Source organism: Cygnus olor, chromosome 4, assembly GCF_009769625.2.
Source record: "Cygnus olor isolate bCygOlo1 chromosome 4, bCygOlo1.pri.v2, whole genome shotgun sequence".
NCBI lineage: Eukaryota > Metazoa > Chordata > Aves > Anseriformes > Anatidae > Cygnus > Cygnus olor.
This window is the reverse complement of record NC_049172.1, coordinates 51,106,274-51,132,269: the sequence shown is the minus strand read 5'-3', so window position 1 is coordinate 51,132,269 and position 25,996 is coordinate 51,106,274. Positions and strand designations below refer to the sequence as shown.

The window sequence follows — 25,996 nt, the reverse complement described above, 5'->3', positions numbered from 1 at the left end:
TTGTATTTTATTTGACATCAGCAATATACACTGGAGTATAATAGGAACAATTTTTGCACAATCTTTCTTGCAAGATGGATTTATTTTCCAAATACATAGATGTTCATTATACAGGAAGGTAACAGTTAAGCTGCACAATAGCAAAACAAGTTGACAGCTATCAAACCACCTTTTCAGGTTTTTTTTAGTATAATCAGGTGACCAGCATTTAATATATGCATTCAAATAATTTAGTTAACCTCTGATTCTTCCAATCTTCCAGCCACATTGTTCCATGCAACAAAAACGTGCACAAAGAATGATGTAAAAGAACTCAACTCCAAGGCTTCCCTTGTTTTTATTTCCTTTCTGGTTTTCCCCAGGTATGGGTCAACACAAAGGGATACACATCAGAATTTGGCATGGCACAAACTCTTGCAACATGCATCTAGGATAGTCACATATTGCAGAAGTAATAAATTATTGAAAGAAAAGTTAGGGGATTTGGGTCTTCCCTAAGTGGGTGTTAAAGAAGCATCTCTACTATGCTGCTTTAGTGGGTGTTTTCTGCATGCCACAGCTTTTACAGAAAACAAAGATTAAAATACTTCAAAAAGCTTCAAAGCTTTCACTGGGAATATTTCTTACAATGGTCTAAGATTAAATGCAAATGCTTTTGTTGCAATGGACAGGGCTTCACAGGAAAAGAAAAGTTTACAGTTAATTAAAATACCAGTAAATATTTTTTTTCCCAACTTAAAAATGACAGACAGCTATAGCACCTGCTGTAGCCACAGTATAAATTCCCCTTTTCTTTTGGTTCCTCAGCTGGTACAGCCATTACATTTTGAATTATTTACCAGCACAGAAATTAACACCTCCCAGCCTGCCCTCCTGGCCACCATGATTTGAGAGTGCAGTAGAAAGTGTGGCCCCACATTGTTTATTAGATGAACCAATTTTAGCAACGAGGGGGAGGAGTCTTCAAGGCAACACTTCCCAAAAAACCCCACAGCTCTCCCTCCCCATGTTCGTGGTCCCCCCAGTGTTCTGGAGCATCCCAGCAGCTACTGGTCCCCTGCTCAGCCATGGGGCAAGGGAGCAAAGTCAGGGACAGGTCTGGAAGGAACCAAAACAGTGCAAAAAGGAGCAGGATGTGCTGAAGCATGGGTTTAGAGACTGTACATTTAGGAGGTTTTAAAATAGCTAACAAGCAGATCTTAAGCCTCAACTCTAATACCCTGCCTCAGCAAAATGCCTAACAGTCTTTAGGCTCAGCTGTTCTTCCCCAGCATAGGGATACCTTCTCCTGCTGAACAGACGGCTTTACCAGGACTAAGTTCAGGCCTATTAGACCCCAGTCCCCACTCAGCAAGGCAATTACTGGCTGTGTTTGCTGCCTTCCCCAAATTTGCAAAACAGCCTGTGATCTCCATGTGTGCAGTGAAGAACCTTATTTTTTAAAAATGTAAATAAGACAGCAGGGGGACAGCAGGGGGGAGTCAGCTCAGTTATTTTCTTCACAAACACACAGCATAATAGGGAATTTAAAAGAAGTAAGAGTCAAAGAGAAAGCAACTTTTGCAATGTTTAAGCTACAGGACAACTGATGGGGCAAAATAACTATGCCTTTAAAAATTGGAGACGCTATTTTGCTTTTGAGGAAGCCCACATGCTGCTAGCATGGGCTTCAGGAGCAGAGCTTGTACAGCTGGACTTTTTTTTTTTTTCCTAAACCACTGCTGGACTAGGAAAACAACTACAGAAACCATGGATGTTTATCAAGCAGCTGCACTAGGCATGCCCAATTTCATCAGTCCCACGACTCTCCATACCAGAGCATTTAGCAGATGTACAAGGAGAAGACAAGAGTGCAGGACACCTTGACCCTCCTCTGGGATGTTCAGTACTGTTACAGACAGTATCAGCAGTGCTGAGCTGAAAGAAGAGCTTCAGCTCCAGTCTGCCCTATTAGGTACTCCAAGAGAGCATTTTCCATCCTGCCCCCAGTCCTCTGAGGGCCCTGATTCGTCACGGTATGGCTTGGAGGCACAGCAAGATGGATGCATCCCAGCTGGCAGTCACTGCTTGCTCAAATCCTTCTAGTCTTCCAGCCACAGCATCAGAAACCTTAGGACAGATTAAGGGTGCTGATCTGCGGGCAGGATTTGCAGTTGGTGTTGAATTCCACATCACACTCAGCCTATGCCTAAGCTACCCACTTGGGAAGGAGTTTAGGGGGCACTTTCATGAGTGGCTTAAGCCAGCATGAGATCTGCATCATCTCTAAAAGAGGCAGTCTCACTCTCCTTCATCACTTTTCTGACGACAGGTTCCTACTTTTCCCCACATTAGCAACATCGGAGCTCTCAAGCAGCCAAATGTTGGGTTACGAACTCATCTTTTCCTTTCACAGGATCCATGCTATACACGTACCAAGGTTTTGGATATACATTTTCCAACTACTTTAAATGCAGCCACAGCCCACAAGCTGTTGTACTGACCACATTATCAGAAATGCTCAGCACTATAAAGCTTCCCATGAATTTAGGTATATGAAGATTTTGTAGGGAGGTGACACTTCCGAAAACTGGCTGTCACTGTAATGAAAGCTTTTGTTGTGATTTTTTTCCCTCCTTCTTTAATTGAGTTAAACCAGAGGCAGGAATCTCTCTATTTGGTCTCTTAAACATAAATCACGTTAAATGGTAGAAGTTTCAAAGTGCTTCATTACTGAAAATGAAATATTTGGAGTCCCCAAAAGATAAAGAATGTTATTGTTTACATTTTTGGTTGAGAAATTTTCTAAATCAGAGTGAAGCAGGGATATTTAATAAAACTCAATCTTTTCCCTTTACTATTCTGCCTCTTAATTCTTCCTGGCTATGGAAATACGCTTTTTAATGAAAACAACTTCAATGGAACATAAACGTTTCTAAGAAAACATTAGCAACATTAGCAATTTTCTTTATTACTTTCTCATTTTACTTATAATAAAGAAATAATTATTTCTAGGCTGTTTCCTGCCAGATGCTGCTCTAGTACCTCTAATAGGACATATCTTAAAATAACTGCTTGGTAGCAAGAAACTAAATTTTTCATCCTTGCTGATGTTTTCCCATCTCTTCCTTTTCTCTCTCTTAAAAAAAAACTTGTTTGACTCAAGCTCTTTCATAAATTCTGGCCTTCATGTATTTTTTGTCCATTATTTGTCATTGATGCAACTGACAAAATCGCCTTTATAGAGGAAAAAAATGACCACATATGGCACCTAAGGTTCAAGGAAGGCTGTGAGCCTCTGCTTTAATGCCAGAGGAGGCAGGGGAAGAATCCTACAGCTGTGGTTTCACAATAATTTTAATCCACCCCAAAACATAATCCCAGCCTCCTCGCCACCTCCTTTGTACCAGCATTAACACAGTGAGCCAGATCAGAGAACTGATTCAGCTGCCTGCTAACCCAGCCAAAAGACAAAAAAAGACAAACTTGCTTTTAGCTAGACAAGCTATTTCAGCCAGCTCGCCATGACCACACCAGTACTTCTCACCACACAAAGCAGACAGCAAGAAGAAGGTAGGAACACAGTTAGACAGTAGAGTAGTAGATGGTAGAGTAATAATGTAATAATGTGCTCTGTCTGGTGCAGACTGCTTCAGAGGCTGGTAGTACATAAGCTAGCTCCCATCCATGATCCCTTCAAATATGGCTCGTGTACTCAAGGCCTGGATTAAGCAGCAGTGGATTCATCTCCACTATGAATTTGCTACTGGCATTGATCTGCAAAGGCATCCTTCTACATTATAAAAGGCTGCCTTAATGTAATTCTACAGGAACTCTGGTTATCCAGAATTCCTCACGTCTCCACCACCAGTCTGGTGCTAGAAAGTTTTGACTTAAGTTAATAAAAAATGAAATGCATGTACATACAGAAAAACTGATTTACTGAAATATGTTATGATGTATATTACTCATTTGATGACCTGGTGAAGTCTAGCAGGGAGATTTTCAAGCTTGCAAATGTAAAACAGACTGTGAAGTTACTGTATAGTGAGGAGGTTCAAAAACTACTATTAAAGTGCTTTGAAAGCACTTTAATGACACTCTCGTACATGTTCTTGAGTTCAGAGTTCTCCATACTCGTGCATCTTTACTTACCATGGAGATGAGCCACCAGCACAAGACGACAAGGCAAGACAAATCAGTACTTAGTTTTGCAATGCATTGAACTCACAAGTCCAGCTGAGTGCTTCACAAAGTCACCTGCTTCTTCTCCCAATCTCCAGCTAAGATTTTTCAAAGGAGTAAAACACATTCCCATATAAAGATTATTTCTTTAAATGCTTATTTATGCCAACAAACCATCTATGTGGTTACAACATTCACTAAAATAGACCACAAATGGTGAAGTAGATCAACAATGGCAAGAGCAACTCAGGTCTCTGTTCCAGTTGAGGGTTAATTCAGTAGTACAATATTAATTTTTTTTTCCCATCAGGATCTTTTTCCTTGAAAATGCAGATATGAAGATAATAATAATAATAAATCCTTACCTCACATGGTGCTTTGCATACAGAAAGGTACTCTTTCAAAATAAGATTGCTTGCAAGTGTATCTTGAGCCTGCTTCCGTTACAATTCAGAGAATTCATATTATTTGAATGTTTTTATATATATGTATCCAGGCTGTGATCACATTAGTATTTTTAAATACTAAAATTATGCTACTATTTAAAGAGATCGTTTTATAGCTGATGGGAGTTTGGATGCTTTTTCTAAAAGGGAGTCTCCAAGGCTTTTTTTTTTTTCCCCTCTCTGTTATTTTTATTTTAAAGATGACATGACACTCTTGGTTTCTCAGGAAAGAAGGAAAGCAAATAGAATTATGACCAGAAAACACAGTGAGCTGCAGTGGATAGTAACTGGTTTGCTTTGAAGTAAGCTCTTTCTGGTGAAATAATATAAAAAAGAATAAGGAAGTGTAAGAGAGATCTGTAGATGCATTAAGTTATGGACTAGAGGGTAAAACTAATCAATTCTGAAAGGGATACCTACCACATTTTCAAATCCACATGAAAATAAAGTATGGTTTACAAGTTCTATCGATCTTACAATAATTGCTTTTTCATTCCCTCCAGTTAAGAACACAGAAATTAACATTAGCAAAGAGAGCTTTTCCAAATGCTCTGTACTTCTCACTACTCACACTTGCTTAGAATGTGCCAAAAATTTACTTTTAAAATCTGATGTACTCAGAACATGCTGAAACTGCACAACCACACTCATATTCTCCAAAAAAGCTACAACTTGTTTCTGAGACCTACAAATGAAGACTATAAAAATTAGTGTGTATCAGACTCTTCCAAAATGATGCACTTTTCCTTCCAGGAGAACCAGTAGGCCTGATTTCCCTTCCACTGAACCATCTGGTTTTACCCATTGGATTTGCACTAAGAAGTTTTATTTATGCAATTCTGTTCCTTCAACTTTTTAATGTACTGATTTATGTTTGCCAGACCATCCAGAGAAGTGAATCCCATCCTCCACCTTCCACTGACCTCATGCAAACTTACTGAGCCACATATCTCTGCTGTTCTCTAATACTTCTAAAACTTTGATCATCCTTGGCTTTATCCATGTCATCATTAAATGCTATATGTCACCTAGCTTTCTCAACAACGCATTTGCCATTTTTCTTAATCCATGATTTTAACTTTAGAATTAAACAAATCCAAAAGCAGTGTTTTTCAGCTGTCTGTATTGTAATTTATAACTTTATTAGCCATACAACAGCTATCCATTTTAGTGGAAGCTATTGGAATTTGGGGGGAGAGTGTGCTACAAAAGAAACCACGCTCCAGCTTCCCACACTAAAATTCTCCTAGAAAATCTCCTGCAGCACCTACAAGAAAGTGTCCCAGGTGGCCAGTATGTCTCTTACACAACCTGTGTGTGTGTTCTTTTCTTCTGTTTTGGCCTTCCCCTCCACTTCCAACAGCACAAGGGATATACACTGTACATTCTGATGTTCTGACACAACATACATGCAACTTCACTACCTCATAAGGTGCACTGTGTCAGAATGACATACAGGAGGTATGCAAAAAAATTGAAGGAAAAAGAATTCTGCACTTATTAAAAATAGCTAGTTCATTTTTCTCTGGAAATAACTGGTTAAATCCTATTACATATAATTAATTGGCTTTCCCAATTTTTTTTTCCAAGTCCATCCTGAGTCATAAAAATGATGAGATGCCCAAGACTATGCTTGAGCTCCCTGTAATCAATAACTTTTAGCTCCTGTTAACAGAAGATCTCTAGTCACATTCCTTATTAAATTATTTGCTTCTTTCATTTAATTATCATATTGTCTACTTGCCTGATTGCAAGGTAATGTAGACTGGATGACAATTTACAAAGTCTGCTTTTTTTCATTAAAAACACATGGGAGAAGAAATCCAGAGCACCTCAGAAATGTGCCATTAACATCCATTCGATGGAGACAAGTCCCTTCTGTAGGGACAAAGACAGACTCCAGTACTGCTTCTGAGCTCTAAGAGGGCTGGGGTCTGGGTTTGCCTCTTTACTTGACTTCATCACTTTAGAAATTGCAGCGAAAATTCTTAATAGCGGGCCGAGAGAAATTTGACCTTGCACAACTTGGCCTTACAGTTGACTATGAAATACACTTCAACACCTGTGAAGACAATCTTCTTGAATTGAGTTTTCAACCAGTTTTCTCAAATGACTGCATCACTGGTTGGGGCTGCATCACTGAAATCTGTGGGAGTTTTGCTATTGGTAACAATGTCTCCGAGGAAACAGCAGTTAGTGGAGATTGATCTCTGTTTCCTGGTAAGGTTTTTTGGCTCTCTATACAATTTACTTTCCTGGTTATAAAGATGACTATCTGAAGCGGTTAGTTTTAAATGACTGTGCTTCTGTCAAAAAAAAAAAAATGTTCCACAAAACCAATATTAAAAAAATAAAAAATAAAAATCCTGTAAAGCTCATCTCACTCAAAACCATCCCTAGTAACCTATCTGGTCACTGAAATGACACCTGCAACACTCTCCCTTGTGATTTATGTTACCAGTGTTGAACATTTGGCCCTCTATATTTAGCATATTCCTGCCTTGCTTTTTTTTTTTTGTGCTTCTAAATTACACAGTATTCAGAACCAGACAGTATTTCTGAGTATACTGCAGGCTGTTTACTGTTTCTGATCACTCCAAAAGGAGATTAAATATGATGGAAAAACACTTTTAACAATAACCTCCTATCTACGTTGTCCTTATGTACTTCAGAAAGCTAGTTATGATAATTTCTTCATACACAGGAACACAATAATGTAGCACAGTACAATAAATTAGTCCTAGACTCGATGAGAATTTTTATATCTCATTTTGAATATTAACATGCAAGTGTTGGAAGGTAATTCAGAAATATATCGACAGATTAAAACATTGTTCTGAGATATGATTAAAAATTTCTAACGTGGAAGCATAGATATTAATAACTGGAATTCTATTAATTTCTGCAATCCTTTTCTCCTCCTTATAAGTCTTCAATATGAAGCAGGACATACAAATGAATTCAAGTAGCACATTTAGATTGACCTTGGTCAAATAGGCTGAACCAGTGTTGATCCTACTGAACAATGCACCGAAAAAGCTGATTATATGAGCAGTATAGGGGGGTGGGTGGAAAGGAAGAGACAGCTATTTCTCGTGAATCGTTTAAAGCTCTGTCTGAGAGAAAACATCCTTGTTATTCATCAGAGAGAAAAGCAAAGAATAACTTCAGTAACTTCTGGAGCAAACACTAGGTTCCCAACACATACAAAGCCATTGTTCTTTATAGTAGGAAAAATATATCTCTTGTGCAATTATGATCAGCAATTGGCAAAGGATTAATTTTGTTTCTTCTTCACAAAATAAACAAACCATCTCTTGTAGAGTATCTTCTGTTCTGACAATCTGTAATAATGTGACTAAATTAGGGAAGAAACAGTCACAGGTCCTAGTGATACCTCCAAAGATGCAAACTACTGCAGCTAGACAACCTGCACGGGTGCTCCATTTCTGTTTCTGTGCTATGGCACGTGTAATGGTTTTCCAAGGAGTGTTGTTGGAAAGGACCATGCCTAGCCTCTTGAGAATATCACTTAACTAAACAAAAAAGATTAAGGTAACTGTTTATATTATTACATCTTAATAAAGTCATGTAAGACATCCCAAATCCTATACATCCTGTCATACACATTCTAATGCTACACATGAAGTAGTAGACTGGGATCCATACTACATACTGTAAGATACATTTCTTGCATTATCCCAGGTCCTGTAAGCTGGCAGGTCAGATTCACAGATATGAAATAGCTATAAAATTTGGACAGATAGAACGAGGCACAGAGATATGGTCACTGTACACTGATTCTTGTCCCAACTCAGTCTAGGGCAGTCTCACGCGTGATCTCAATCATCATAGATGTTTGTGATTTCCATCAGTCTCTCAGTCACTTGACCACTACTTGGGCAGAGAACCCCACAACACTCACCTTATCTGCCCCCCAGCATAAAACTTTGACAATGGGCTATCAATCTGCTACACAAATTAACTGAAGATAAGAATTAGCCCACTTGAAGGAGAATCAGCTGCTTCCCGACCCCTTAAAGGCACGGTGAGATCACAGCTGAGAATTTGATTTTTCATTTGTCGCCTGCACAGAAACAGTAGCCATTTGCCTAGCCAGATGGATCTGTGCAAACATGTTTAGATTTATTGCCAGCATATCTTCTACCCGCTCTGGTGAAAAGAACAATGCAGATAACATTTTTATCATGTTTAAACCATTCACATTTTTGTTGTTGTTTTAATAAAGACAGGTAATTGCCTGCTTGCGTATTGAGCCCCTAAAGAAAGCACCTATCTATACCATAGCATAAGAGAAACGAATTGACCATAAATATACCTTGTGTTCCACCCTGCTTCGCCTAGAAGCATTCTTTTCCTATTTATGTCACAGCGTTCCTTCAGAAAAGGGTGTCTTGTGTTCACTCAAAGATGTGCCATAGCCACGCTCATCAAAGCACTGGAAAATGTGTTTTACTCGATTCTGAAGCTACTTCAAAATTTGTTGAAAATTTAACTTGAAACAAACATTATATAAAAGAGGGGGAAGAAATATGTATTCAAAGGAAATCAGAGGAGTGTGACTGAAAAATATGGAAAATAAATAAACAAAAAACAAAAAACCCAAAAGCATCCAAAGGAAAGAACAAAATTCAAACAGTTGAACACTGTGGGCCTGGTTGCCTTCTACCTCAACAGATGTAATTTAGGAATAAATCCACTCAAGCTGGTCGGCAAAGTTTAAGAAGAATCACATTTAAGATCACCTTACCAAACAAAAAACTCAAATTTTGAGAATTACATCAGATTTCAGATTTTATAAGGTTCACTCATTCCTATTTTAAGTGAGAATTTCCCAGGTTGCAATGCAAAATAATGCTTAGTAAAAATATATGGAGCTCTACAACTCCTTTGCATAACTTTTCTGGAGTTGCACTCTCCCAGGCTGGACTCCGTTTTCTCATTCCACTGCTCATTTTTCCCCCATTCTGCCAATTTTAATCTAGCAGGGAAAGTCCTTTTCTAGCAAGTACTGTCAAAATATTCAGGACATAGGCCTTGCACTCAAAGAATGAAATGCTGTGTCCAGACAGCGGTGCTAAGTGCCTCAGGGATTTGTGGTAATCAGCATGCATAATTCCTTGCAGTCAAGATGTGTTCCACTGCACAGTTGTGCACTTCTGCCTTTGATTTTTTTCCCTCTGCATGTTCCTCCCAAAGGCAAGCAGTCTGTCTGAAGAGTGATGGTTCACTGCTAGCTGAAGGGAGGAAGACAATTCTGTTACCTATTACTCTGGAAAGACTTAACTAATTATCCCCAATAACTCCAGCCTTTACAACGGGAAAGTAGCACACAGCTTTTATAAATAAGAATTATTGACTTCTTTTTTTAAATAGTTTCAAAAGAAGAAACTCTGCATCAAATGTGAGTATAATTTAGGAACTACTACATAGCAGCAAAACTACATTAGACTTTCTGATTTTTCCATGGTATCCTTGGATAGATACACCACCCAGTAGACCATGTTAAATGCTCCAAAGGTAACAGGAAATAAAATGCGTGCATATTTGTCTATCTTACTAGTGCCAGAGTGGGAGGCAGGGGGAGCAGGTGGTGTGACAGCCGATGGTTTTGCAGATGCTCCTAATGTATTAGGTGTGGTGGTCTGAATCTGCTCCAGTCTAGATCCAAGCAAGTGCTGAATGGAAGGGGATCCAGCTGTAGCATGCTGGGATACAAATCCAGTTAAAATTGGGGTAGAAGGAGGAGCTGGAGGGGTAGCTCTTGCAGAAGATAATGTCTCTGATGCATTGATGCGTGTAAAAGGGTTGGGACTTGATGCAGAAAGAGAGTGGGGTGTAATGTCAGAAGACCCCTGAGCTACTGAGGGAGTCTGGATAGAGCTGTGCCTTGTGTCAATTCGGCTCCCACCATCAGCTTCTGACTGTACTGTGGCATTCGTTCTTTTCCTCACATTTGAATTGGCATCTGTACTCTGCAAAGTTACAAAAAAAATACTAGTCATTCCTAAAACATACACTTAAACAGAAGCAATGGAAACTTTATAGTCAAGTATTAACTGAATAATACTCACAAATATCAATAGTAGCTTGATCCTGAAGCACAAAAATACCACATGCTCACGGAAATAGGTTTAATAGCATATAAAGTGATAAACAAGAATTCCTTTTACCTGTGGCTGTAATACCAAGGTGAACATATCCAACACTTCACACTCCATGTGATGTGGTACCTATGTAAACTTAGTAACATGAGGCTAAGCATTCTTGGGTTGGGATATTTTCGGGCTCACCACCAAATAAAATTGTCTGATGCTTGCTTATTTCTCTGATAATATACAAATATTCTAGAACTGACTTACCAGCCATGATGGTTTAACTTCTGCTTTTCATCTCTGCAAAAGTAACTACCGTATATTAGGGTATATTAGGAGCTCTAGTTTACCTTATTTAGTAAATTATATTAAAATTCTAGTATTTACCAAACCAAGTTACCCCTTTCTTGTTCTTTCAAAAAAAAAAAAAAGTCAATGCTTTTTCACATCAACCACAGGCAATAAATTATCCAGCTGCAACTGAACCAGTGAATAAATCAGTCTTTCATCAACTACTTCTTTCCATTAATTAACTAAGAAAAGTGGCGAATTCTCCATTACTCGATGTCTTCAGGCAAGTCCGGATGTCATTCTGAAAGATATATTTAAGCCAAATAGTACTTATTAGGCTAGATGAGAAACTAAAATACAGATAAGGATGTACAGATGACAAATCCAGCAGGTTTTAATATTTTACTGACTTCTGAGACTGGGACTCAGGCTCTGTCCTTCTTCTTTGTATTTCAGAGGAAGCCTAACATCTCCTGAAGCCCCTTCAGGAAGGGTACCTGAAGAGCAGTCTTTTAAATCACCATCTCTGCACTTTTTTTAGATATATGAATACGTTTTGCACAAAGGCCCACTGCTTTTCATGAAACATGGGTTTATTCATGGGTAGGGTATACATGCTCAACAGCAGCAATGCAGGTGTAATAACAGACAGGACTAAACAATCCCTTGTTATATGCATCAAAAATCATATTTTGCATATCTCTGATATACTCTTCCCAAGCATTGCCCTGTACCACCTCAGGCTGCTGTGTATTTGGCTCCATTACTTCCCTTTTCCCCAGACCAAAGAACCCTGCCAAAGATCACAGCACAACAAAGAGAGAAAGTAGGCAGCAATCCCTCCTCCCTCCTTCATCGCACAACGATTCTCTCCACCGAGTGCCAGAGCAGTAACGGAGAATAACTGGGGTATTATTCAAGGTACTAGTGCCTTGAACAGTGAGAAGAGTGACAACCATGTCTGTCTGCTGCATCAGTTGTGCTTAGCTATTTTGCTTAAGAAAACACAGAAACAGGAGCTGAAAAATATCTGGGAAAAAAAAAAAAAAAAAGAATACAGAATAATAATAATAAATTGCTTGACATGTGCAGCACTCCCATTATGACCAGAATGCTGGTCCCATATTCTGTTCATTGCAGTACAAATCAATCACTGGCAACACTGCTGGCTTGAATTTGTGTGAAGCTGTCGCATATACAGTCATGAATAGCAGCCAGTTCACGGCTGATGTATTTACCAGCTCATGGTTGATATATTAAAGAATCCCTCTTAGGTTTCACAGTTTTCCTTCCTGCATAGAAGTGTGTCAATACATTTTCTTTATTTTTATGCATCTGCAATCCAAAGAAGCAGAGGACTGGAATTACTGCATAAACACCAGAGGAAACGTGTGTTTCCTGAAAGAAACGCTAATTGTACTGTTTGAAAGAGAAGCCTGAGTCACTATTTGGGAAGCGCAGAAGTACACACAGGTGTGCAATTTGGATACTTTCACACTAGGGTTGTCAATGACCCAGGAATAGTAAAGCAGCTTTTTGAGACTGCTAAATTTAAATTCTAAAATACAATCAGGACAGGAGTGTTTGCTATACATTTGGTAATACCTGACACAGTGCTGCATATCACTCGAAGGCTTGCAAAGGTAAGTAGACGCAAGTCATTGACGCTAACTGACCAAAATAACAGCTCTGTGCTACAGAGGGGCTGGCACTGGAGTCACTCAGAAGAGGTGAGTTTACCTGCCTTGCACCAATCCTTGGACAACCCGGTTTTGTTTAGCCCTTTGCAGCCAGTATTCCAGCCCACAGGCTGGGACAAGGGTTATGAAGTAGACCTGCTCTGTAGCTTGGACAAGATGTGTCACCTGTTTTCAACAGCCACCTCAGAGTCCCTCCCTTCTGTGCATCAACTACAGACACTGGTATGACAGACAGGTAAGAGCCAGGCTCCTTTGCACACTGTAGTCACCTCTGTTTCTTCTGTGGGCGTTTGCTTCCATCCATAGAAACACACAATACCTCCTCTTCCCCTGCTACTTCAGCTGTCATCCAAATAACCAAATAGGTCTGGTTGCTATTTAACCCTCTACTCATGTCCCATTGCAGTGTTTGGTCAAGAATAAAGTTATATGTATACCATTTCAAATGTTCAAAATGTGTAACTAAAATCCTAGTGAGTATTTTTTTCTTGCCAATAGTACACAAAAAAGTCCAGTACTTCAGGAACCTAACATTTAGAGAAACCCAGTTTCTGCCTAAGTACATGTAGATGTACTAATGTGCATGTGGAACCAGAATAGACAACCTCATAAGATATCACAACATAGCACTGCATAATAAGCCTACAAAATAAGGGTGCATTCCTTGTTAATTCTCTGAAAATCGCCTTCCAAGTGCTCAGAAATATCATTTCTAACTTCTATGCTCTAACTTGCTCCACAGTTAACAGATCACTGAAAAAGAGTTGTTCTTGTCTGATGTCATAGTTTGGATTTGTGTTCTTGAATTAAACCTTGTCCTTGAAATGTACTGGAATAAGCACCTTGTTGGGAGAAAGATATTACATTACACATGGAAAGGCAGGGGCTTTGACCATTGCTGGAGCAGCTAGTTAAGCAATAATGTTCTCTCTAGCAGTGCTGGGAGCAACTTCAATATTGGAGACAGAAAATCTCCTGGGGAGATGCTTAGCTCCAATACCTCACACACCCCTGAAGCCCTTTCTAAGGGGAGCATGTTCCAGCTCCTCCTGTACCCAGTAGGATTTGCAGAATCAGCATGCACCGAGGAAACAAAAAATGGAGCAGTGGGGAAAGCTGCCCACCTCTCACCAGCACAGTTGTGAGTGGTGAGCACCTAGCTCGGTGCCCTGCCAAAGCTGAGCAGGATGCAAGCTGATTCCCAGGGTGGCCTTACCAGTACAGTGCCCACCAGCTCTCTTCACAAACCGTTTCCTTGCACATGCCTTATTCAAGACTACCTCATGACAATAGCTAGTTCTCCTCCTTCATAACTCTCACACATCTCTCATTTTTTCTTTTCTCCAGTTGAAAAATTTCTAACAAAAATTCTTGTTACTGGTTTGTGGTGGTGTATCATAGTATACTTGTGATCTTATATTCTCCTTTATCAAACATTATCAAGATCATTCATTTCTTCCTACATTAATTTATTCCTTCTGTCTACTGATGCAATCTCACAACCCTACATCATCTGAAGATTTCATCATTCTACTACTGCCTTGTGCCAAGGTCACTAATAAAAACGTTAAACAAGGTTGATCCCACAGCCAAGTATTAAAGAACCAAATTGCATTGACATCAGCAAAAGTCAGACTAATCACTACATTACAAAACATACTAAAATGCTACATTTGGTTTGTATTAAGGAAAACATTCACAGATATTTCAGTTATGGTGCATATCCCTCGTAAAAGGACATTGTGATAATCTGAACAACAAAAATGATATATGTGATGTAAAATGCTTGCTGCTTCCTAAAAATATTTTACTTTTGTTTGTTTGCTTGCTTTATATAACAGTAAGAAACACAAAACTACTGCCAATTGGTAGCTTTTAGTTTGGAGGCATCAGAACAAGAAATAGAACATGAAAATCAAATGGAAGCCAAATTAAATGCAACCCAAGAAATGAAGGGAAAGACTCCTTTCCAAGGGCAAGTCAGGCAAACACTCAATTATCCTGAAACAACACAGAGCTGCTGTGCTACTCCAGATGGGGCTCCACAGGAAACACTGAGTCCACATTTTTTTACATTCTCACTCTGGATTCTGAAAGGAACTGATTTTCTAGAGACATTTGGGTGAGATTTTTGGGAGACATTTAGCATGCTGTAGCTCAGGAATGACAAATGGGAGCCTGGAAGCTCTCATAAAATGCAACGTATCACAGCATACAAAACCTGCCTTAGTATGTTTTATAAAGATTGCCTTTTTATAAAACAGGCCAACTTAATGCTTATGGCAACTGACACCTCACCCTTCCTTTGAAATAGCCTGTCATTCTGACCTTTCCAACCAGCTCCACAATTCACAACCACTAGCAAACCACAAGTGGTATGTACTCTGCTTTACTGTATCCTACCCCAAGAGGATACCATCTTTCATAAGAGATTCATAATCGCTATTCCTTTCTGTCCAAACAAGTATTTCATTAGTCCAAAAAAGTGTATATAATGAGATTTAAGGAGCACCCACCCTATGTGTTAGCATACTCAGACCATAGAGGCAGGGGGACATGGAACAGGACAGGAGGTTCAAATTCTGTCAGGCAGGGAAATAACTCATTCTGTTCATATCTCCCAGCTCTCCAACATGGGACGCACCTCTGCCTCCCTATTTGTTGAAAACACTAGAGCAGGTTAGTTGTAAATAGCAGTTCCCGAAGCCCACATTTACACATCTGAAGCCCAAAGAAATGCAAATTAAAGGCCTCTGCCATAATGCTCCATCTGGCTGGGACTTGGCACCCTGGATTTGAGATTTCAGCATTGCTCCCTCAGAGACCTCCATCTCCTGAGGCATCAGGTGCATACACAGGACCGAAATCCCACCATCTCTCTGGATGGTGTGCTACAACATCCAAGTTCTTTAGGTAATCTGTGTACTGAAACTAAAGAATCAAGCACAAACCTCACTGCAGCTTGCAACAAAGAGGTGTGATCATATGATTTACAGCTTAGAGCAGAGTATGTCAGATTTTTGCCAAGATGTAGCCGTCCAATATACCAGTGCAAAAGCACGTCACACAAGTGACTGGTAATTCCCACCACTTCAGCTAAGAATTGTTTTAGCTCAGGGGTTTGGTTGTTTTTACCTGCCCCAAATAATAATATTAGACATATCCTAATTTATGTGAGGTGATAACAGATTTCAACCAAATTTGATATTAACCCCATTAATATGGAACCAGATTTAGAATAAAATAATCTAAGCCCTACCATTCCATTGATCATTATGTCATGATCAATGAAACAACATGCAGTATTGCAAACAACTTTTGAAATATTTACTGCATTAAAAAGCAGAGAGATCTTGCTTTAATTTTAAGCAATACATACTATTTTGCAGGTTTTTTTTTTCTTTAAAACAATCTTAACTGACATTGGGAAAAATACGTTCAGTATGAATTCTTCCCCTGTAGAGAGCCCTGATGCAAGATGCCTTTTTTTGCTAGTCCCAGAGCAGAAAGTCCATTTTATCTGACGTAAAGATAGGATAACTAAACAAACCTCCTTGCAGGCATGTGTAAAATGTGGTAATTAATGCTGCTTCCTTCCCTTGACAAGTGGATTCACAAGCAATTGACTGCGAATAATAAAATGAAGGATGGTGTTAGCATACTTTAAAATAAATCTATATGATCTGTTGTTAAATACTATGGCAGATTCATGGAGCAAGATTGATGGTAAACTTCTGTGATAAAATGTATAGACGAAAAAGCTTCCTATCACAATAAATAAATAAATAAAATCCACTCACAGATCATTTCCTTTTACATTTAAGCTCAACTTCGATGGATACTGCTATTTACTACCACATGAGAATGATGCACAAACATGAGTCAATCTAACCTCTTCAATATTTAACAAGGTTGGCACACTATAAACAGCTGCTCACATAATGTGGAAATCCCGCAACATTCTCTAAGCCTATATAAACCTTGACTTGAGCCAAAAAATAAAGTACCGCATTGTTTTGTATGTATTGCCAGTTTTTCGACAAGCAAGCCAACTTTGCACTTCAGTGAAGTCACATTGCAAATTTAGCATGAACTGAAGTAGTCTGCAGCAGCTGAGCTGAGATTCATGGGAATGGGATCATCAGCACAGCAATACACAATATTGAACTGACAAACTTTGTCATGTTGTTACAGAACAAAGAGAGGTGGTAACAGCCACAGTACATCTTTCCTATGATAAGGCCAACCTAGAATCTGTAAAACAAACAAGAACACTATTTAGATGTCACATGCCAAGTTCTAGGGGGAACACGGTAATGATAAAAGTAAATGCCAGGATATCAGGCAACTTCATCCTATGATTGTATTTAAGAACATGAACACAAAGAACGCTGAAAGCTGTGAGAAATTCTTGTCTTGGTACCACTGTACAGAGTTAGCTCCTTCATACATCTCAACAGCATCTTCCTATATACTATTTGTGCTCTACGTAGCAGCTTTCAATTATTCCCTGCAGTTTTAAATTTGTTTGTAATGTACACTATAGATACATCCTGTTGGGATTGGAGTCCAAAATAAAGCAGGTCCTACTGGCCAGCCTAACACTGATTCAGTAGTACTTGACATTAAAATCCTCTTCACAGGCCTCTGGCCACTAGGGGACACAGCCATCACCAACTGCTTATGAGCAGGTACACGCTGGAACTAGGGCCACGCATTTGCAATGTAATGCAGAGCTGCTATTCTAATCAGCTCCAGCACACTGTGGAAAACAGTTCAGCAGTCCTGGGGTTAGATACGTGGACACTTCAGTAGCTCTGCTCAGCCTCATCCTACCACAGACTCTCAGAGGAACATTATACAAGGTCCCAGGGCTGCTTTTACACCATTTGTTTACTGAAACAGGGAGCTCAGCAGCGCATGCCAATGCATTTTCTAGATCCTTAGCACATCTTTGACGCAGGATTTCACTGAAATGGTATCTCTTCAGGACAAAGTACAATATTTAAAGCAGTATCTTCTACCTTCTCAAGGATAAATTCACAGTGGAATTTATGAGTGACAACATCACCATCCAATACCAATCCTAAGTATCCAATGCCTAGAAGCAGCAGAGAGCTAACACTTTGACATCCAGCAAGCAGCTGTCAAAGCTGGGGAGAAACGCCCTAGGTAAGAGCAGAGTTGAAATTACATGCCTTTAGAGTAGCAGTCATCAAACTCTATCCAGCACTCTTGGCTCTGAGCTCTTTCCTGAGGCTAGATAGCTAAGTCACTCTATGAAAAGATACACACAAAAAGACTGTGTCCCTCTCTACAGTAGCCCAGCACCCAGGATGGGAACCTGTGTTTGGTGAAAGATGACCACTTCTGAAATCTGCCCAGACTGTGGCAGGGATATCAGCCTAGGTCTCCCACCTCTCAAGTGCTTACCCACCAGGCTACTGGATATCCCATGACAGGTGGTTCTCATTTCCTTCCTATAGATGTTGCGTTCTGCGTGCTTCAATCTCACCCTCCCATTGCATTGAAAGCCCAGACAAGCTGACCCCAGAATCAGTTCCTCTCATTCTCCCCAGCCCTATATAAATTATTTAACAGAACAAGAACAGCTTTCAGTAAGAGCTTAGCAAACATCCCATGCACTACCTCGTAGTATTCTGGTTACTAAAACAGTTCTCTGAGACAGAACAGGCAGGACATAAGCCTGCTCAGACTCCAGGATGAAGCACAGTAGGTATTTCTCCCACCTAAGATTCATGGCAAATGCTCTGGAAGCAACAAGACAGTTCTGTACATGTCTACCCAGGGAAATTTAGTAATTAAGCCTTCTAGGTGCCTAATCACCATTTTGGGCACTTAATGTCCTCAGATTAAAAAAAAATAAATAGATGAATAGGGTACCATGATCAGAGCAGTTTTAAAGTCACACAGAAGAGAATTATTTATTAGAATAATCAAGCATAAAATGAAGAGGTATTACTATAATGGAATGAAAAGTGAACAGTAAACAAACATCTTTATGCCTCAATATTGATCTTGCAAGACTAAGATTAGAATCTTTTGTGATAGCATTATTAAGCCTTCAATATGACACAGGTAAATTAATATATTGGAAGATCAGTAATCTGCTATACAAAAGCACAGGTTTCCAAAACTGAGGGATCTCCGTTAATTCATAGAAAAACTCACACAAAAAAAATTGGAAGGCTTAAAACAACCAAGAGTCTGGCATTACATACTGTTTATCTGCAATATGAATATTGTTTGTGTGGTAATTAAGTAATATTTTCCTATTAAACTCTACTACAGTGTTTTTTATCCTTTCCATTCCTTCCTAAGAAAACAGTCTGTTCTTTTGGGAGGACATTACATAGCCTGCCAAATTCACACCATTTGACATTTACCAGGGAAGTAGCATGTTGTCATCAGTGTAAATAATGCTGCTTGTCCCGATTCCCACTGAGTCACCATATTGCCATGCTGCTAGCAAATGCACAACTTGGAGGAGAAATCTACCATGTTTTACTATTATGTTGCAGAGCCAGTCAATCAAAATTTTACTGGAATAGTACTAGAGATTTTGTTTTGCCTTACAGAGCCCTGGAATATGATCAAGTAAAAGCTCCACCTGCCACAAAACACAATGAATTCCAGTTTATAGCTTTAGCAGTGCAAAGAGGAACACAGATTGCTCAGGGAGAGAAAGTGAGGGGAGGTAAGCTACAACAGCCAGTCCACTATCTGTGCTGCTGACTTTATGATCTGAATCATGCAAGAGGAGGAGAGGTAAGAACAGCATTCTATCCTACATCGCATAGTTGCACATGCCTACAGGTGCGGGATGTGGAAGAAAAGCAAATTCAAAGCTAGAGACACATAAATAAGAAAACTACACGGAGCTTTTTTTTTTTTTTCCAAAAAATTGATACCAAATAAGCCCATGCCAAACAAACACATCCACCTGTACAGTAGTTAATAGCCATTAAAATTTGAAAGCACACACACATATATTGTCTTACAGAATTTGTTTATATCATGACAAAAATGAAAGAACTGAAAACAGAGCTACGGGGCTCTGTTTTCTGGAAAGAACTTTAAACAGAGCTACAAATCTACTAGGATAGGTCATGTGCTAACCAGTTGTGGAGGTGCTCTGTAAAACATCTACAAAAGGAAGAAGAATGGGTGATTAGGAACCAAAGAACATTATTTTCTGTATCCTTCAATTTTTGGTGACCTTAAAACCGTACTTAAATTTGCTTCAGTAGTTTGCTGAAAATGCTTTGAACAGTCCTCATGAACTTTCCCAAGCTTCTCAATGTTTATTTCTTTTGACTCCAATTTTCCCAGACTAAAAATAAAGCCAGCTAGAAATCTCACACACAGCAGTGAAACTCAACTGCAATTCGGTGTCATTGGGCTCACCAGTATTGAAAACTCTTTGTGGCGGAGAAAAAAAACTGAAATTTAAATATACACACAGAAAACATTTTAAGCAGAAAATATGAAGAGGCTTGAGTTCACAGGCATCATTTCATACCAGTCATCATGGGGAAACCTATAAACACCCTGAGATTTTGTATAATGCTGAACAAACTGAAAACCCTCCCCCTGACACCACAAAGGTCTATTCTGACTTGGTGTTTCTGAAATACTACCACCTTTTTTTTTTTTTCCAAGTACTTATGTTTATTTATACAAAATAAAAGAAGAAAAAATTAAGGAAGTTGGAATTAGGTCTATTCAAGACTTTACTTACTGCCTAGAACTGATATTAGCACAAAACTAACTTTTATTATTAAACGGAAACTTGTATTGTTTATTCAAATGATGAAACCTTAAGGAGTCTCTCTTGTCAGGGGACCAGCACAATGACAGAGAAAGGCACTTATGTTTTTTGGTTATTTGTTTTTTTAATTAAAAACAGTAGGTTTTAGTATTTTCCAGAATAACAAGAGATTGACATTACTGAGCTATGCTTTAGTTTCCAAAATAAAAGCCTTATCCAAACTAAGTCTTCCAGTAACTACAGTAAACACCGTCAAGTCTTTGAGCATCAGACAAATAACAGCAGAACATATCCCTCATATTCCCTTGCCTACAATTGTGGTAGTTCATTATAATACTTAGAGAAAATTGAAGAGTGAGCAATTACCATATTTCCAGGTAAGGTTTGTACTCCAACAGGATTTCTTGTTTAGTTATAAATCAATTACAATCCTTCCTTTTGTGCACATCAGTAAAAAAAAATAAAATAAAAAATTCCACTTTCAATAAGAAAACCTCATTCCACAACTTTGAATTTCAGCAGTTCTGTTTTTATCAACACCCAGCTATTTTTTACCTTTGTTATAACTGAATTCTGGAATTCAACGGAGCTTACATCACATTTAAGTTGGATCAGAATCTAGCCCCAAACCTAAGACTACATTGTGTAGTTTTAGTAATCACTCTGCTCGCTTAGCTAAGAGAAATGTTCTTATTTGCACTGTCAATTTATTCCACAACTGAAATGTATCAAAGGTAGAGCAGTATCAGGTTCTTGGAAAGAGATCAGAGCTTTTAATGTAACACTTTAATTTATGCTGTTTAGAAAGATACACCATGTAAAATATTAAGAAAAACATTTATAATTGTTGACCTCAAATTTATGCCCCAATCATTATGTTGTCTGGGCATTAGCTTCATATGTTGTCAGTAGTTCCAGTTCCTGGATAGGACTACCTAAGTCTAACAAACAAAATTAAAAAAACAAAAGCAATTAAAAAAAAAAAAAAAACTTTGGTACCTGAGCATTACAGGTAGCAAAATACTTTAAAGACCACTTTGTTTGGATACCTGAAGGTAGAATAGACCCAAAGTTCCCACTGAATCACTGCAGCATTACTCCAGGTAGCCACTCTCCTATCTTTCAAATAGCTTTGAGTATGTGTACATTATGACTCTAAATCATTGACAGCAGAAGTGTTAACTAATGGAACTAAAGCAACAGAAAACTGTTGACATGTCAAAGAAATTATTCACACAGCATAGTGGTACCCCTTCTTAAGGTCCTGTCCTTCCATTTGCATAAACTCCAAACAGCTCTTGAGCCTGAAGTCCTTTATTAGGATCTGTGATTTAAATGCCGCCACCTTACAAATAATCCATAACACCTTAGGCAGTGAAGAAGTAATGAAACAGTAAAAAAAAAAAAAAAAAAAAAAAAAAAATTATATTATCTACTGAAATGCTGTTCCACCTCCAATACTATTTAAGTCATGCATCCTCATGAGGAGGTCATTAAACAGAGCATCCCTTTGTGGTCCAAGTACCCCATTTAGATGTGGCTGTTCCTCAGATAACTCCCTCTGCATATGTGAAAAATGGGTTTAGTTGCACTTCTCTGTTTGCTGCGAGAGGGGAAGCTATTATTCTATTAGCCCCACAGTAACCAGGAACATGACAGTGTCGCTTGTAAACCTATCAGGTACACATCACACCAGTTAGGACAGGAGTGTGCATCTATGCAGCACTGAAGAGCTTAACCCCTGAGTTCCTCCATTAAATGCTAAATGGCTAACTCAAGACAGTGTGACACTTAACCAGCTTCAGAAAATGTGAAGAAAGTTCAGGAATTACAATCTACTTGTTATCAAGCTTGAAGAAATTATTCCATTCAAAATGTTTGAGTCTGACCTGTTTTTTCAAGTTTCCCACTCTTGTAACAAACAGCTGAGGTTGAAGCTCATGCTAACAGTGTTTAGAAGCCTGTTTTTGAAGAATATTTTTCTGTAACATTCTTCTTCTCCAAAATTGGATAGGTCTTTAAAAATAAACTTCATAAGAATACAGTGAAAAGGAAATAGTGCAGAAGCATGAAAATAGATTCAGGAGTCCAATAACAACCTATAAATCATTCATTTCCATCACATACTGACTTGCAACAACACTTCTGCTTTTAATAAAGAAAGGAATTCAGAATGCTTCAGGACAGGTTCGTTCCTTCCAACCTGAAAGCAATTTAACTTGGTCCCAAGACAAGGAAATCACAGGAGACCATAGTGTAAGTCATCTTTCTTAGCTTAGACAGACTTCAGCACTATCTCACTGGGGCTGACAAAAGGGATGAAGGAGACTGTCCAAGTCCCTTGTGAACTCAAGGCAGATATCAAATAAGCTTGGGTCCTACTCATGTGATGACAACTGCAGATATACGTTCCTCCTTATGGAAATACATTAGTTTCTATCAGAAAGATATATTCTACAAGAAGAAAGAAAGAGTTTAAATGGAGGGAATAGATAAAAAAATGAGTACAACAGCATGGCTAAAATGATATCAAGTGATAGAGGACTATACACGTCACCTGCAGGCACTACAAAAGCTGTCTGCTCCCTCCTACCTACACCAACCTAGTAAATTAGCTTCACCCAAGGATTTTTGGTTGGATTTAAACACTGTTCAGATTACTTAGCTAGCCTTCAAGATTCTTTTAATGCTTAGTGTAACTGATAAATTGATCAGTCATATCCACTGTGTGGCTCAAAGAAGTCATACAATTACACAAGAGAATAATTCCGCAAAGCTTAATTTTGTGAGAGTGGCAAATCTACCAGATCAGGCAAAGTCCATTTAAAAAAAAAAAAAAAAGTTTGAAATACAACCTTTGCTTGAGCTCTGGTAACTGTGCTGCTAACAGAATTTCTAGAAGATTAGTGGCAACATAGAACGAACTTAAAAATATATACATATTAACTGGGTCAAAAAATCAAAACCTACCAGCTAGCTATAGAGATAAATGTGTGGCATTTATGTTAAGAAATAACGCTTAGAGGTTATATGCTGCAGGCGATTGTCCTGCATTCTTTACGTACCACAGATTTGCAGTGAACCTGGGACTGTGTGATCTCTGGTAATACAGTGCTGATTAGACAGTATACATATAGAAAAATCAGATTTATAAGATGACATAAGAAGATTTGAGATTATCCTTTTAGACCTAGAACTAAAAATTTTAAGGAGTAGCACTGTGTTACATGTCAGGTTGAAGTAAAAGTCACATTTGCTTCTAGTGACCTCTTCCGTGAAGCAGGGCACAAGAACAGAAATTCTCCTCTAGTCATTGAAGGGACCGCATGATAGCTAAACCTTTTTAACCTATCTGTGGGCTCACCCTCTACCCCACTCCTGGAAGAGCAAAGACTTAAGTCTTAACATAGGCATGACTAGAGAAAGCACCATAAAAATAATAGTTCCAGACACTATCATCATTATCACTGTCACACATACTCACAACATTAATGCATAACCCTTCAAAACAATAGATTGCTCCCATGAGTGCTTTTAAGATCGCCAAACCTGTAAGCAGACTACATCTATCTCAGAGATAATAATTTAGCAACAGAATAGAACTGTTCACACCTCAGTTTACCTACTTTTAAAGTTGGGTGAATCTGCATGTGGTCTGTTGTTTTTGCTGTTGTGAAGTCTTGTACGTTTGTTTTAAAATAGTTTCTCCAAAACATTTGTGTAAATGTTGAAGTACAATACAAGACGGACACACAGCAATTCTGAACATGAATCAAAACCAGTATTTTAAACCTCCATCATTACTACCTGAGAAAACTACTATTTCTCTAGTATTAAACTATTATTAATTATTATTAATTATTATACTAAACTAGTATTAAACTATTATGCAATTTATTTTCCTACAGACCCAAGTAAAACTTGACTGTCTCCAAAAGCAATATTTATTACCACTCCCAGAGTGCTCGAGATGCTATATTAAACTGCACGCTCTGCCATCAAGAAGATTAGCTAGATAAATTAATGGCACTAATACCTCTACGTACAAAGAGAACCACATGCTACTATAAGCATACTTTTTCTTGTTCCTGACTCTTACTAGCAGTGAACAGAGTGATGTGTAATAAACTCTTCAGGAGCACATCCATCCTTTTAAGTAGAATTGGGAGCTAGCAGAACAACACAGCCAGAAGATTGAAAACAATAATGATGTATGGTAGGAGAGCAAAGAAGAGGAAGAAAAATGGAAGTGGGTGGACAGCAACTGAGGAGTGATATCAAATGGATTGGGTGGGAAGGCAAAAAGAGCAAACGAATAAGGAAGGAGACAAATGAGATGTGAAAAGAGACAGAAGACAAAATTACCAAGAGTTATTCTAAAACAGTAGCTCTTAAATCATGGCTCAGTCAAAGGAAATTACAAAGTCAGCCTGACAGGAAGAGTAAATTACGATGTTGCTGTCAGCGTCTTACTTCTCGGTGTTGTCAAGAGGGCTAGCCATGACTGAGAATTACTGGCCTACCATGTGGCCAGTACAAGTGCTGTAATGACTTTGTTAGCCAGGTGTCTAATGAACAGGAGGAGGAACACAGCAGCTAGTGAGGACAGAGAAACCAGCAAAGGGAGGAAAGGAGAATTACTCATGAGCTCAGCTGGAAGCAAGATCAGGCCCTTATTAACTGGTCAGCACACTAAGATAACTACCACACAAGTCACACAATCCAACAAACTAAGATAGCTGAAAAGCATTCTGCTAAACAGAGCCCCAAAGCCTTTTCAGTTAGCTGAGCTCCTATGCACAGATACATAAGTTACGTAAAAATAGCATCTATGGTGGACACAAAAGCTTCATCCAGCATTCTTCAAAAAATCCTGAAATTGTAACTGATTAAGAACAAAAACTCCATATGCAACAAGAAGATAACAGTGATGGTGAGGGAAATTCTCTGGAGGTACAACTGCAATGTTTTAGCACATTTTAATTCTTTAGAGGCATTATCCACAGAAGGGAATGTGCTGTCCAGATAACCTGTAATATCTTGGTCTGTATCATCCATCCAAGCAAAATCAATACACAAAAGGGAAAGAAAATTTCCTAAAGATACCCGTCCCCTTTGACCCTTATCAAAACACAACTAAATATAGAAGAAATGGCAGATATGGACAGACACAACCTCTTCCTCTCCTCCAAGTTAATCCAATCTCCAATAGTGAAAGTAAAAATTAAATAAAGCTTAACAAGATTTTGACACTGAATATGGTGGAGCACTAGTCTTCCACGATGTTGACTTATACTGCATGCAGGGCGAGAAACTCATCTGCCAGACACTTATACACCACACTGAATCCAGACTCAAGAATGAGGAAAATACTTTTTTATAACTGCTCTGTAGAGGGAGCTGCCCACCTCCAGTGTAGTTGTCCCTGAGGGAATCTGAAATAGAATCTGTTGTTTTACAGTCCTGAGCAGATCGAATTCTGTTGGG

The 25,996-nt window shown here is 38.7% G+C and overlaps 1 protein-coding gene across 1 annotated transcript in view; it reads right to left on the bottom strand.

The window, feature by feature from the left end:
• Nucleotides 1-798: 798 nt before the first annotated feature.
• GABRA4 (gamma-aminobutyric acid type A receptor subunit alpha4) overlaps nucleotides 799-25,996 on the bottom strand; it is a 49,486-nt gene continuing 24,288 nt past the window's right edge. Inside the window, 1 exon segment of the mRNA XM_040555890.1 lies at nucleotides 799-10,606. Coding sequence (XP_040411824.1) covers nucleotides 10,073-10,606 — 534 coding nt within the window. The 3' untranslated portion in view covers nucleotides 799-10,072.